This window comes from Phasianus colchicus, chromosome 27, assembly GCF_987193195.1.
Source record: "Phasianus colchicus chromosome 27, bPhaCol1.hap1.1, whole genome shotgun sequence".
Taxonomy (NCBI): domain Eukaryota; kingdom Metazoa; phylum Chordata; class Aves; order Galliformes; family Phasianidae; genus Phasianus; species Phasianus colchicus.
The window spans coordinates 2,043,195-2,056,943 of record NC_143462.1 but is presented as its reverse complement, the minus strand read 5'-3'; the positions used below and the strand labels follow the sequence as shown (position 1 = coordinate 2,056,943).

At 60.7% G+C, this 13,749-nt stretch overlaps 1 protein-coding gene and 1 long non-coding RNA gene across 2 annotated transcripts; both read right to left on the bottom strand.

Annotated features, from left to right (window-relative positions):
- Positions 1-309: 309 nt before the first annotated feature.
- On the bottom strand, positions 310-11,990 carry MAT2A (methionine adenosyltransferase 2A). Its single transcript, XM_090125733.1, has 9 exons — positions 11,820-11,990; positions 11,048-11,125; positions 10,811-10,933; positions 8,945-9,057; positions 8,726-8,869; positions 5,092-5,310; positions 4,829-5,011; positions 3,720-3,853; positions 310-775 (listed from the first exon to the last, which is right to left on the bottom strand). The coding sequence occupies exons 1-9, from the start codon at positions 11,908-11,910 to the stop codon at positions 673-675; spliced, it is 1,188 nt and encodes a 395-aa protein (XP_089981859.1). The 5' UTR covers positions 11,911-11,990; the 3' UTR covers positions 310-672.
- LOC149914793 (uncharacterized) lies at positions 1,299-2,787 on the bottom strand. The gene is made up of 2 exons (XR_016460205.1): positions 2,533-2,787; positions 1,299-2,456 (listed from the first exon to the last, which is right to left on the bottom strand). It is a non-coding gene; the product is annotated as an uncharacterized LOC149914793 (long non-coding RNA).
- Positions 11,991-13,749: the final 1,759 nt, after the last annotated feature.

The window sequence follows — 13,749 nt, the reverse complement described above, 5'->3', positions numbered from 1 at the left end:
TAAAAAACGTTCAAGTATGTAGGGCCGACCCCCCCCCCTTCCTCCCCATCCCCCCTCGCCCCAAACTGCCCCCCCCCCGCCCCCCAAAACCTCCATCGAAGCCCCACAGCTCAGCCCAGCTCCAACCCCCCCCCCCCTCCCCCAAATCCTGTGGCAGAGCTGGGGGGGGCTGTGCAGCTCTGGGTTCCGCTTTCTTACCAAGAAAACAGTGAAATTAGTTAAAAAAGGGGGGAAAAAAAAACCAAAACAACTCATTTTCCTCCTCACGATGGGAGAAGGGGGGGGTGGGGGGTGGGGGGGGGAGCTGTGTTATCGCCCCCCCACCCCCCCACCTCCAACCTTGATCCCACATCAGCCCAAAGGGAGCAGCAGAGAGGTTGGAAGGCGGTCAGAGCAGCACAGCCAGCACCAGGAGGGACCCGGGGGGGTCCCGGGTCGGAGGGGGGGGGGGCAGCTCAGACATTGAGGTTCTACATTGGGGGGGTGGGAGGAGATGGGGGGAGGCACGAGGCCGCGTGTGGTCCCCACACAATGCAACCGTGGAACAGACAGTGGGGAAAGGGGATGGGGGGGGGAGGGACAGGATGGGGAGGGGGGGCTTTTCCCCCAAGAGCCTGAAAGCTTCTCTGTAGGCTACGCCAGCAGGAGTGGGGGAAAAGGGCCTCACAGCCGTCAGTATTTGAGCTTCCTGGGCACCTCCCAGGGGAAGCTGTCCCTACCGAAGTGGCCGTAGGCTGCGGTCCGCTGGTAGATGGGTTTCTTCAGGTCCAGGTCCCTACAAACAGCGCAGCTCAGCGGGGCTCAGCGCAACGACCCCCCACCCCCCACCCCCAGCAAGGCTGCGACGTTTCCTGCCCCCAGCCCCCGGTGTGGGGGAGGAGCTGTGAGCACACAGAGGGTGGCCACACTGATGGGCACCGTCCCGTGTCCGTGTCTTACATCCCATGTCCCATATCCCATATCTTACATCCCATGTCCCATATCCCATGTCCCATATCCCATATCCCATATCCCATATCTTACATCCCATGTCCCATATCCCATATCCCATATCCCATATCCCATGTCCCATATCCCATATCTTACATCCCATGTCCTGTATCCCATGTCCTATATCCTATATCTCATGTCCTATATCCCATATCCTGTATCCCATATCCCATGTCTCATACCCCATATCTTACATCCCATGTCCTGTATCCCATGTCCTATATCCCATGTCTCATATCCCATATCTTACATCCCATGTCCTATATCCCATGTCCCATATCTTACATCCCATGTCCTATATCCCATGTCCCATATCCTATATCCCATATTCTATGTCCCATATCCCATGTCTCATATCCTATGTCCCATGTCTCATATCCTATGTCCCATGTCTCATATCCCGTATCTTACATCCCATGTCCCATATCCCATGTCTTATATCCCATATCCCATACCCTATATCCCATCTTACATCCCATATCCTGTATCTTACATCCCATGTCCCATATCCCATGTCTTATATCCCATATCCCATACCCTATATCCCATCTTACATCCCATATCCTGTATCTTACATCCCATGTCCCATATCCCATGTCTTACATCCCATGTCCTGTATCCCATGTCCTATATCCCATATCCCATATCCCATGTCTCATACCCCATATCTTACATCCCATGTCCTGTATCCCATGTCCTATATCCTATATCCCATATTCTGTGTCCCATGTCCCATGTCTCATATCCTGTATCTTACATCCCATGTTCCATACCCCATGTCTTATATCCCATCTTACATCCCATATCCTGTATCTTACATCCCATGTCCCATATCCCATGTCTTATATCCCATATCTTATGTCCCATATCCTATATCCCATATGCCATGTCCCATATCCTATATCCCATATCCTATATCTTATATCTTATATCCTGTATCTTATCTCTTATATCCCGTGTCCTATATCCCATATCTTATAACCCTTATCCCATGTCCCATATTTCATGTCTCCTACCCCATATCCCAATATCCCATACCCCACACCTCATATCCCAATATCTCTTAGCCCACGTCCCATATCCCACATCCAACATCCCATATCCCACATCCCATATCCTATGTCCTACATCCCACGTCCCAATAACTCATATCCCGTACCTCCCACATCCCACACCCCAATATCCCACGTCCCATATCCTATATCCTACATTCCGTGTCCCAATAACTTACATCTCACATCCCTTATCCTGTATCTCCCATATCCCACACCCCATATCCCCCCACATCCCATAAACCCCACATCCCACATCTCCCACAAATCCCACATCTCATACCCTGTATCTCCCATATCCCACAACCCACATCCCATAAATCCCACATCCTACATCACCCACACCCCATATCTCCCATATCCCATACCCCATATCTCCCACACCCCACATCCCATATCCTACACCTCCCATATCTCCTACGAATCCCACACCCCACATCCCATAACTTCTCCCACACCCCACACACCCCATATCCGACATCTCCCACACCCCACACCCCATATCTCCCACACCCCACATCCCATATCTCCTACAAATCCCACACCCCACAAATCCCACACATCCCATATCCCACATGCCATATCTCCCCCACACCCCACAAATCCCATACCCCACATCCCATAACTTCTATCTCCCAAATCCCACACCCCACAAACCCCACACCCCACAAACCCCACACCCCACATCCCATATCCTCTATCTCCCTGGCCCCACACCCCACATCTCCCCCACCCCGCATCTCCCCCACCCCACAAATCCCACACCCCACATCTTCCCCACCCCACAAATCCCACACATCCCATATCCCACACACCATATCTCCCCCACACCCCACAAATCCCACACCCCACATCCCATAACTTCTATCTCCCACACCCCACACATCCCATATCCTACATCTCCCATATCCCACACCCCACATCTCCCCCACCCCACAAATCCCACACCCCATATCTCCCACACCCCACATCCCATATCTACCACAAATCCCACACCCCACACCCTACATCCTACATCTCCCATATCCCACACCCCGTGTCTCCCACACCCCACATCTCACATCCCGTATCTCCTACAAATCCCCCACCCCACATCCCATACCCTGTATCTCCCATATCCCACACCCCATATCTCCCCCACACCCCACACCCCATATCCTCCATCTCCCCGGCCCCACACCCCACATCCCCCCCACCCCACAAATCCCCCACCCCACAAATTCCCACCCCACATCTCCCCCACCCCACAAATCCCACACCCCACATCTTCCCCACCCCACAAATCCCACACATCCCATATCCCACACCCCATATCTCCCCCACACCCCACATCCCATATCCTCCATCTCCCCGGCCCCACACCCCACATCCCCCCCACCCCACATCTCCCCCACCCCACAAATCCCACACCCCACATCCCATACCCTGTATCTCCCATATCCCACACCCCATATCTCCCCCACACCCCGCATCCCCCCCACCCCACAAATCCCCCCCACCCCGCATCCCCCCCCCACCCAGCAGTGCTGCTCACAGCCCCGCCGCCCCCCAGCCTCAATTCAAAGCTTCCAACTCAGCAGCCAGCAGCAGGCGTCACCCCCCGCCCCCTATAACCCCCCACCCCATAACCCCCCCCACCCCATAACCCACCCCACAACCCCCCCCGACCCCCCATACCTGACGATGACCCCGGGCCGCAGGTCGAAGTTCTTCTTGACGATGTCCAGCAGCTCCCTCTCGCTCTTCTGCGAGGTGCCGTAGTGGAAGATGGAGATGGAGAGCGGGTGGGAGACACCGATGGCGTAGGAAACCTGCGGGGAGGAGGGGGGAGATGAACGATGAGTGGCAATGGGGGGGGGCAGAAAGGGGGCGGCGGGGTGGGTGGGGAGGAGGGGGAGGCTGAGTGGTGTGGTTGACACGGCTGAAGGATGGGATGCTGTTCAGAGGGACCTCGAGAGGCTGGAAAGGGGGCTGGGTGATGAGGTTCAGCACGGCAAAGCGCAGAGTTTGGCACTTGGGATGGAGGAATGCCAGGCTTCCATACAGACTGCGAGGAGCAGAACCTGAGAGCAGCCCTGTGGAGAAGGACCTGGGGGTCCTGATGGGTGAAAAGCTGAACATGAGCCAGCAGTGTGTGATTACAGCTCAGAAAGCAAATGGGATCCTGGGCTCCATCAGCAGAGGGCTGGCAGCAGGGACAGAGAGGTGATTGTTCCCCTCTGCTCTTGTGAGGCCCCATCTGCAGCACTGCGTCCAGGGCTGGAGCCCCCAGTACAAGAAGGACAGGGAGCTGTTGGAGGGGGTCCAGAGGAGCCACAGAGATGAGCAGGGCTGCAGCACCTCCACTATGAGGACAGGCTGAGGGAGCTGGGCTTGTTCAGCATGGAGAAAAGAAGGCTGTGGGGTGAAACATTGCAGCCTGCAGTACCTAAGGGGAGCCTACAAACAGGAGGGGAGTCAGCTCTTGGAAAGGGGAGATAACTGCAGGATGAGGGGAAATGGGTTTAAGCTGAAGGAGGGCAGATTTCAGTTGGATGTGAGGGGGAAGTTGTTTGCTGTGAGAGCGGTGAGGTGCTGGAACAGCTGCCCAGAGAGGCTGTGGATCCCCGTCCATCCCTGGAGGTGTTCAGGGCCGGGTTGTTTGGGGCCCTGGGCAGCCTGGTGCAGCATTAGGTGGGACGGTTGGTGGCCCTGCATTGGCAGGGGGTTGGAGCTTCACCATCCTTGAGGTCCCTTCCAACCCTGGCCGTTCTGTGGCTCTGTGAAGGAGGAGCCGTGGGACCCACCTGCACCAGGACGCGGCGGCACAGCCCGGCTTTGATGAGCGACTTGGCGACCCAGCGCGCGGCGTAGGCGGCCGACCGATCCACCTTGGTGTAATCCTTGCCAGAAAAAGCCCCTCCGCCGTGAGCCCCCCAGCCCCCGTACGTATCCACGATGATCTTCCGCCCCGTCAGCCCGGCGTCGCCCTACGGAGGACGTTGGCGTCACCGCGGCCGCGTCGGCGTCACCGCGCGGGGCACCGGGGGCTGGGGGACGGCGGCCAAACCTGGGGGCCGCCGATGACGAAGCGGCCGCTGGGCTGCAGGTGGTAAATGGTGTCCTCGTCCAGGTACTTGCAGGGCACCACGGCTTTGATCACTTTTTCCTTCAGGGCGTCTCGCATCTCGTCCAGGCAAACCTCCTCGTCGTGCTGCACCGAGATGACGATGGTGTGCACGCGGATGGGGATGACGGCACCGCGGTCCTGCATGTACTGCACCGTCACCTGGGGGGGGGAGGAGGTCAGAGGGCACAGAAACCACAAGGGAAGGGCTGGGGGCGGCCGGGGGGCGAGGGGAGGGCAAGAGGGAGACAGCAGTGGGGACACTGAGACCCAGAAGTGACACTGAGGGACCAAAAGTGGCACCCGGGGACCCAACAGGGACATTGGGGGACCCTACTGTGATAGCCAGGGACCCAGCAGTGACATTGAGGGACCAACAGGGCACTGAGGAACCCAGAAACACTGATTGAGACCCACAAGTGACACCGAGGGACCAACAGTGGCACCAAGGGACCCTGAGAGACCCAACAACAGTGATTGAGAGACCCAGAAGTGACACCGAGGGACCAAAAGTGGCACCCAGGGACCAACAGGGACACTAAGGGACTCACATTGATATTGGGGGACCCAACTGTGACACTGAGTGACCCAAAAATAGTGATTGAAAGATCCAGAAGTGACACCAAGGGACCAACAAGTACATTAGGGGACCCAAAAGGGACACAGAGGGACCCAACTGTGATAGCCAGGGACCCAGCAGTGACACTGAGGGACCAACAGGGACACCGAGGTACCCAACAACAGTGATTGAGAGACCCAGCAGTGACACCGAGGGACCAAAAGTGGCACCCAGGGACCCAACAGGGACATTGGGGGACCCTACTGTGATAGCCAAGGACCCAGCAGTGACATTGAGGGACCAACAGGGCACTGAGGAACCCAGAAACACTGATTGAGACCCACAAGTGACACCGAGGGACCAACAGTGGCAGCAAGGGACCCTGAGAGACCCAACAACAGTGATTGAGAGACCCAGAAGTGGCACCCGGGGACCAACAGGGACACTGGGGGACCCAACTGTGATAGCCAGGGACCCAGCAGTGACACTGAGGGACCAACAGGGCACTGAGGGACCCAGAAACACAGATTGAGAGACCCAGCAGTGACACCAAGGGACCAAAAGTGGCACCCGGAGACCCAACAGGGACATTGGGGGACCCAACTGTGATAGCCAGGGACCCAGCAGTGACATTGAGGGACCAACAGGGCACTGAGGGACCCAGAAACACAGATTGAGACCCACAAGTGACACCGAGGGACCAACAGTGGCAGCAAGGGACCCTGAGAGACCCAAAAACAGTGATTGAGAGACCCAGAAGTGACACTGAGGGACCAAAAGTGGCACCTGGGGACCAACAGGGACACTGGGGGACCCAACTGTGATAGCCAGGGACCCAAGAGTGACATTGAGGGACCAATGGGGCACTGAGGGACCCAACAGCAGTGACTGAGAGACCAAGAAGGGACACCAAGGGCCCCAAAAGTGGCACCCAGGGACCCAAAAGGGACATTGGGGGACCCTACTGTGATAACCAGGGACCCAGCAGTGACATTGAGGGACCAACAGGGACACCGAGGGACCCAACAACAGTGATTGAGAGACACAGAAGTGACACCAAGGGACCAACAGTGGCACCCAGGTACCCAAAAGGGACACTAAGGGACTCACATTGATATTGGGGGACCCAACTGTGACACTGAGGGACCCAAAAATAGTGATTGAAAGATCCAGAAGTGACACGAAGGGACCAACAAGGACATTAGGGGACCCAAAAGGGACACAGAGGGACCCAACTGTGATAGCCAGGGACCCAGCAGTGACACTGAGGGACCAACAGGGCACTGAGGGACCCAACAACAGTGATTGAGAGACCCAGCAGTGACACCGAGGGACCAAAAGTGGCACCCAGGGACCCAACAGGGACACTGGGGGACCCAACTGTGATAGCCAAGGACCCAGCAGTGACATTGAGGGACCAACAGGGCACTGAGGGACCCAACAACAGTGACTGAGAGACGCAGAAGGGACACTAAGGGGCCCAACAGTGGCACCCAGAGACCCAAAAAGGACATTGGGGGACCCAACTGTGATAGCCAGGGACCCAGCAGTGACATTGAGGGACCAACAGGGCACTGAGGGACCCAACAGCAGTGATTGAGAGACCAAGAAGGGACACTAAGGGACCCAAAAGTGGCACACAGGGACTGACAGGGACATTGGGGGACCCAACAGTGACACTGGGGGGACCCAAAAGGGACAACGAGAGACCACAAGGGACGTTGAAGGACACAAGAGGGACACTGAGGGACCCAACAGCAGTGATTGAGAGACCCAGAAGTGACACCAAGGGACCAACAGTGACACTGAGGACCCAAGTTGATATCCAAGGGCACAACAGTGACATCTAAGGACCCAACAGTGACACCGAGGGACCCAACTGTGATACCCAGGGACTCACGATGCCACTGAGGGCCCAGCAGTGCCACCAAAAGACCTGCAGTGTCTCCAAAGGACCCAGCAGAGCCACCAAGGGATCTGCAGTGCCACCAAAGGACCCAGCAGTGCCACCAAGGGATCTGCAGTGTCACTAAAGGACCCAGCAGTGCCACCAAGGGACCCTGCAGTGCCACCAAGGGATCTGCAGTGTCACTAAAAGACCCAGCAGTGCCACCAAGGGATCCAGCAGTGCCACCAGGGGATCTGCAGTGTCACTAAAGGACCCAGCAGTGCCACCAAGGGACCCAGCAGTGCCACCAGGGGATCTGCAGTGTCACTAAAGGACCCAGCAGTGCCACCAAGGGACCCTGCAGTGCCACCAAAGGACCCTGCAGTGCCACCAAAGGACCCTGCAGTGCCACCAAAGGACCCTGCAGTGCCACCAAGGGATCTGCAGTGTCACTAAAGGACCCAGCAGTGCCACCAAGGGACCCAGCAGTGCCACCAGGGGATCTGCAGTGTCACTAAAGGACCCAGCAGTGCCACCAAGGGACCCAGCAGTGCCACCAGGGGATCTGCAGTGTCACTAAAGGACCCAGCAGTGCCACCAAGGGACCCAGCAGTGCCACCAAAGGACCCTGCAGTGTCACTAAAGGACCCAGCAGTGCCACCAGGGGACCCTGCAGTGCCACCAGGGGATCTGCAGTGTCACTAAAGGACCCAGCAGTGCCACCAGGAGACCCTGCAGTGCCACCAAGGGATCCAGCAGTGTCACTAAAGGACCCAGCAGTGCCACCAAGAAACCCGCTATGTCACCAAAAGATCCAGCAGTGCCACCAAGGGACCCAGAAGTGCCATCAAGGAATCTGCAATGTCACCAAAGGACCCAGCAGTGCCACCAAGGGACCCAGCAGTGCCACCAAGAAACCCGCAATGTCACCAAAAGATCCAGCAGTGCCACCAAGGGACCCAGCAGTGCCACCAAGGAATCTGCAATGTCACCAAAGGACCCAGCAGTGCCACCAAAGGACCCTGCAGTGCCACCAAGGGATCCAGCAGTGTCACCAGGGGACCCAGCAGTGCCACTAAAGGACCCAGCAGTGCCACCAAGGGACCTGCAGTGCCCCCAGCAGAGCCCACCTGTGTCTTGGAGTCGGGGCGCAGCCATGGCAGGCTGCCGTTGCGGCGCAGCTCGGCCAGCTTGGCGTTGAGTTTGTGTGCCAGCACGATGGTGAGAGGCATGCACTCCTCAGTCTCATCCGTGGCGTAACCAAACATCAACCCCTGCCGTGGGAAAAAGGGCAGTTCCAGAGTTTGGAAAACACAGAAAGCGGGCCGGTACCGCGGCACCGAACCCACCTGATCGCCGGCACCGATGTCCTCCTCGCTGCGGTCCAGGTGAACGCCCTGAGCGATGTCTGGGGACTGCTGCTCCAGGGCAACCAGCACGTTGCAGGTCTTGTAGTCAAAGCCTGGGGGGTGGGAGAGCAGGGGGGGGTCAGTGTGCTGCAAAAAGTGGGGGTGGGGGGGGCTGTGCTGCTCAAAGGGCTGATTTTGGGGATGGGGGGGGGTCTGTGCTGTTGAAAGGGCTGAATTTGGGGATGGGGGGTCTGTGCTGCTCATAGGGCTGAATTGAGGGTAGGATGGGGTCTGTGATGCTCAAAGGGCTGATTTTGGGGATGGGGGGGAGGTTGTGATGCTCAAAGGGCTGAACTGGGGGTAGTAATGGGGTCTGTGCTGCTCAAAGGGCTGATTTTGGGGACAGGGGGAGGTCTGTGCTGCTTAAAGAGCTGAATTGAGGGGTAGGATGGGGTCTGTGCTGCTCAAAGGGCTGAATTGAGGGGTAGGATGGGGTCTGTGCTGCTCAAAGGGCTGAATTGAGGGGAGGATGGGGTCTGTGCTGCTCAAAGGGCTGATTTTGGGGATGGGGGGATCTGTGCTGCTCAAAGGGCTGAACTGAGGGTAGGATAGGGTCTGTGCTGCTTAAGGGGCTGAAATGAGGGGTAGAAATGGGGTCTGTGCTGCTCAAAGGGCTGAATTTGGGCATGGGGGGGTCTGTGCTGCTCAAAGGGCTGAATTAAGGGGTAGAAATGGGGTCTGTGCTGCTCAAAGGGCTGAATTTGGGCATGGGGGGGTCTGTGCTGCTCAAAGGGCTGAATTGAGGAGTAGAAATGGGGTCTGTGCTGCTCAAAGGGCTGAACTGAGGGTAGGACGGGGCCTGTGCTGCTTAAAGGGCTGAATTGAGGGGTAGGAATGAGGTCTGTGCTGCTCAAAGGGCTGATTTTGGGGATGGGGGGGAGGTCTGTGCTGCTCAAAGGGCTGATTTGAGGGGTAGGATGGGGTCTGTGCTGCTTGAAGGGCTGATTTTGGGGATAGGGAGGGGTCTGTGCTGCTCAAAGGGCCAATTTTGGGGATGGGGGGGGGTTGTGATGCTCAAAGGGCTGAATTGAGGGGTAGGATGGGGTCTGTGCTGCTCAAAGGGCTGATTTTGGGGATGGGGGGATCTGTGCTGCTCAAAGGGCTGAACTGAGGGTAGGAATGGGGTCTGTGCTGCTCAAAGGGCTGAACTGAGGGTAGGAATGGGGTCTGTGCTGCTCAAAGGGCTGAACTGAGGGTAGGAATGGGGTCTGTGCTGCTCAAAGGGCTGAATTGAGGGGTAGGATGGGGTCTGTGCTGCTCAAAGGGCTGAATTTGGGGATGGGGGGTGTCTGTGCTGGTTAAAGGGCTGAATTGAGGGATAGGATGGGGCCTGTGCTGCTTAAAGGGCTGATTTGGGGATGGGGGGGATCTGAGGGCTGCTAAAAGTGGGGGTGGGGTGGGTCTGTGCTGCTCATATCGGGGGTGGGGGAGGTCTGTGCTGCTCAGAGACTTGAATTGAAGGGTGGGGAGGGGGTCAGCGGGCTGTTCAAAAGGCTGATATGAGGGGTGGGGGGGTCAGTATCTCCTCAAAGTGGGACTGGGGGGGGTCTGTGCTGCTCAAAGGGCTGAATTGAGGGGTGGGGGTTCAGCGGGCTGTTAAAGGGCCGATTTGGGGGCTGCTCAAAACGGGGGGGGGGGGGTCGATGCGCTGCTCAAATTGGGGGTGGGAGCGGGCAGCGTGCTGCACAAAGGGGTCATTTGGGGGTCGGGGGGTCCGTGCTGCTCACAGTGGGGTCGGGGGGGTCGAAGGGCCGATTTGGGAGGGTTGGGGGGGGGGTAAGGGGGGGTTTCTGGCCCTGCTGGTACCTTTGGAGGAGTCGTCGTAGCCGATGTGCCGGATGGTGTCCCGCACCACCTTCTGGTAATCCACAGCAGCCCGGGAGGTGATCTCGCCCGCCAGCAGAATCATCCCCGTCTTTGCAACCGTTTCTGCAGGATTGGGAGGCGGCGGGGGGGGGATGGTTGAAATAAAGGAGGGGGGGCCGTTAAGCTCCGTGCTGAGCTCCCGCACTGCCCCGCATTGCCCCGCACCGCTGTGCTCACCGCAGGCCACTTTGGCGTCGGGGTCCTGCCGCAGGTGGGCGTCCAGCACGGCATCGCTGATCTGATCGCAGATCTTATCTGTGGGGGGGGGCAGCACGGCGGCCTTTTGTACCGCGAGGGTCGGAGCCGCACACCTTCCCCCCCCCCCCCCCCCCCCCCGCCGTCCTTGGCGGCGACCTTTGGGAGCAGAGCCGGATAAAAGGAGGGGGGGGGGGGCGGTGGGTTCGGACCTTCGCCCCGCGGCCATCGGTGGCCCCCGCTGCGGGATCGGTGCGTTGTGCGGGGGGGGTGGGGGGGGGTGGAGGCGGTGCCGCCCCCAATTCCCCGCGCGGGGGACGGAGATGCTGAGGGCGGCGCGGGGGGGGGGGGGTCCCGCAGCGCGGTGACAACGGGAGCGGCGCGGGGAGGGGCGGGGGCGGCGGCGGGGCTGGGATCCGCTGAGTCACGGCGTTGAGTCACGGCCCCCCCCGCCCCCCCCCCTCAATCCCACCCGCCGCACCGCACCGCACCCCGCAATGTCACAGCGCCGCGCGCCGCGCTCCCCCCCCGTCCCGCGCCCTCCCCACGCGGTAACCACGTGCACTGCGGGGCCCGCAATGCGGCGCGCGCGCCTCGTGACGTCACGCCTCCCTCCCCCCCCCACCCCCCCGCAACTCCGCGCGCCCGGCGACCCGCGGGAACCCGGCGCGCGCGACCACCCCGCACCCACCCCGCCCCTCCCCCGCTCCGACGAGGCCGCGCCTGCGCGATGGCCGCCCCGCCGGGCCCGCACCTGGGTGCCCTTCGCCCACGGACTCGGAGGTGAAGAGGAACGACCCCTCCTCGATGAACGCCTCGTGGAAGCCGTTCAGCTGCCCGTTCATGGCGGAGGGCGGCGGGCGCGGGCGGAGCGGAGCGCGGAGAGCGGCGACGCGCGGCGGGGAAGCGGCGAACTAAGAGCGGCGCCGGCCGCCTCGCTCCTATTTATACCCTCGCCGCCCCGCCCGCTCGCGGCCGCCGACCAATGGCGTGCGCCGAGCGCGCCGCGACGGAACCACGCGCGGAGGGCGGGGGGGGGGAGCGTTACGTAACGCCCGGCGCTCCCCGCGCCGCCGCCGGTTTCTCGAGAGCCGCGAGGAGCGCCGGGCGGGCGGAGCGGCGCGGAGAGGCGCGGGGCCGCCCGGCCGAGCGCCGTCTTCGCGGCCGGGCGGAGGGGGAGCGGCGATCGGCCCGGAGCTCCTCCCCCCCCGCCCGCGTGGAGCGGCCCGGCGCACAGAGCGCGCGGCGGGAGGCGCACGCGCGGAGAGGAGAGCGGGCCGCGCACGCGCGGTGCGGCGGCGGCGGGGCCGGGTTCCTCCGGGCCGCCATCTTGGGGCCGCGCGGCGCCGCCGTCGCGCGGTTTCGGGCCGCGCCGCCGCTCGGAGCGCGGGGTCCGCCGGTCCGCCGCCTCCCGGCCGGGCTCTGCGGGCCGCGCGGGGCCTTGCGGCGCGTCGGCGGCGCGGAACGGCGCTGCGTGCTTCGCCCGGCGCCTCTCGCCGCCATCTTGTGCCGGGCACAGGCGCCGTGAGCGGGCCGAGCCCCGCGGCGGTGCGGGGCGGGGTGCGGGGCGCTGCTCCTCGGCCGCGGCGCAGGCGGGGCGGCTGTGCGGCACCGCGCGGCCCTCACGGCACGGACGGACACACGGACCGCCGGACGGACCCGCACCGCCAGCAGCACCGCCGGGCGGCGGGGGGCGTGGCTGCAGTCGCGGGTACCGCCCCTCTATTTGCATAGTGGGCGTGGCCGAAGCGGCTATTTGCATTCTGGGCGGGAAGGCGCGGGGTTCCGGGGCTCCGCCGGTTGTGGGGCAGAGAAAAGCGCGCGTCCCTCGGCTGCGCCAACGGCGCGACAGAACGGCGGGGCTGGGAGGGACATCGAGGATCACGAGGCTCCGACCCGCTGCCACATGCAGGGCCACCAACCTCCACGTTTCACAGCAGCCCAGGGCCCCATCCAACCCGGCCCTGAACACCTCCAGGGATGGACGGGCATCCACAGCCTCTCTGGGCAGCTGTTCCAGCACCTCACCACTCTCATAGCAAACAACTTCCCCCTGACATCCAACTGAAATCTGCCTTCCTTCAACTTCAAACCATTTCCCCTTGTCCTGCTGTTATCTCCCCTTTCCAAGAGCTGACTCCCCTCCTGTCTGTAGGCTCCCTTTAGGTACTGCAGGCTGCAACGATTCACCCCACAGCCTTCTTTTCTCCATGCTGAACAAATCCAGCTCCCTCAGCCTGTCCTCATAGTGGAGGTGATGCAGATCATCTTTTTGGCTCCTCTGGACCCCCTCCAACAGCTCCCTGTCCTTCTTGTCCTGGGAGCTCCAGCCCTGCACACAGCACTGCAGATGGGGCCTCACAAGAGCAGAGCAGAGGGGGACGATCACCTCCCTGTCCCTGCTGCCACCCCCCTTCTGATGGAGCCCAGGACCCCGAGCTGCAATCACCCCCCGCTGGCTCACGTTCAGCTTTTCATCCATCAGGACCAGGTCCTTCTGCGCAGGCTGCTCTCAGGTTCCGCTCCTTCCAGTCGGTACGGATTGCTGCCATTCCTCCGGCCCAAGCGCCCAACTCCACACCTTGCTGTATTGAAGCTCATGGGGCTCAGCCCAGCCCACCTTTCCATCCCTCTGGACGGACGGGGCGCCCGCACTCCCTTACAGCTGTCCCAGCACCTCCCCG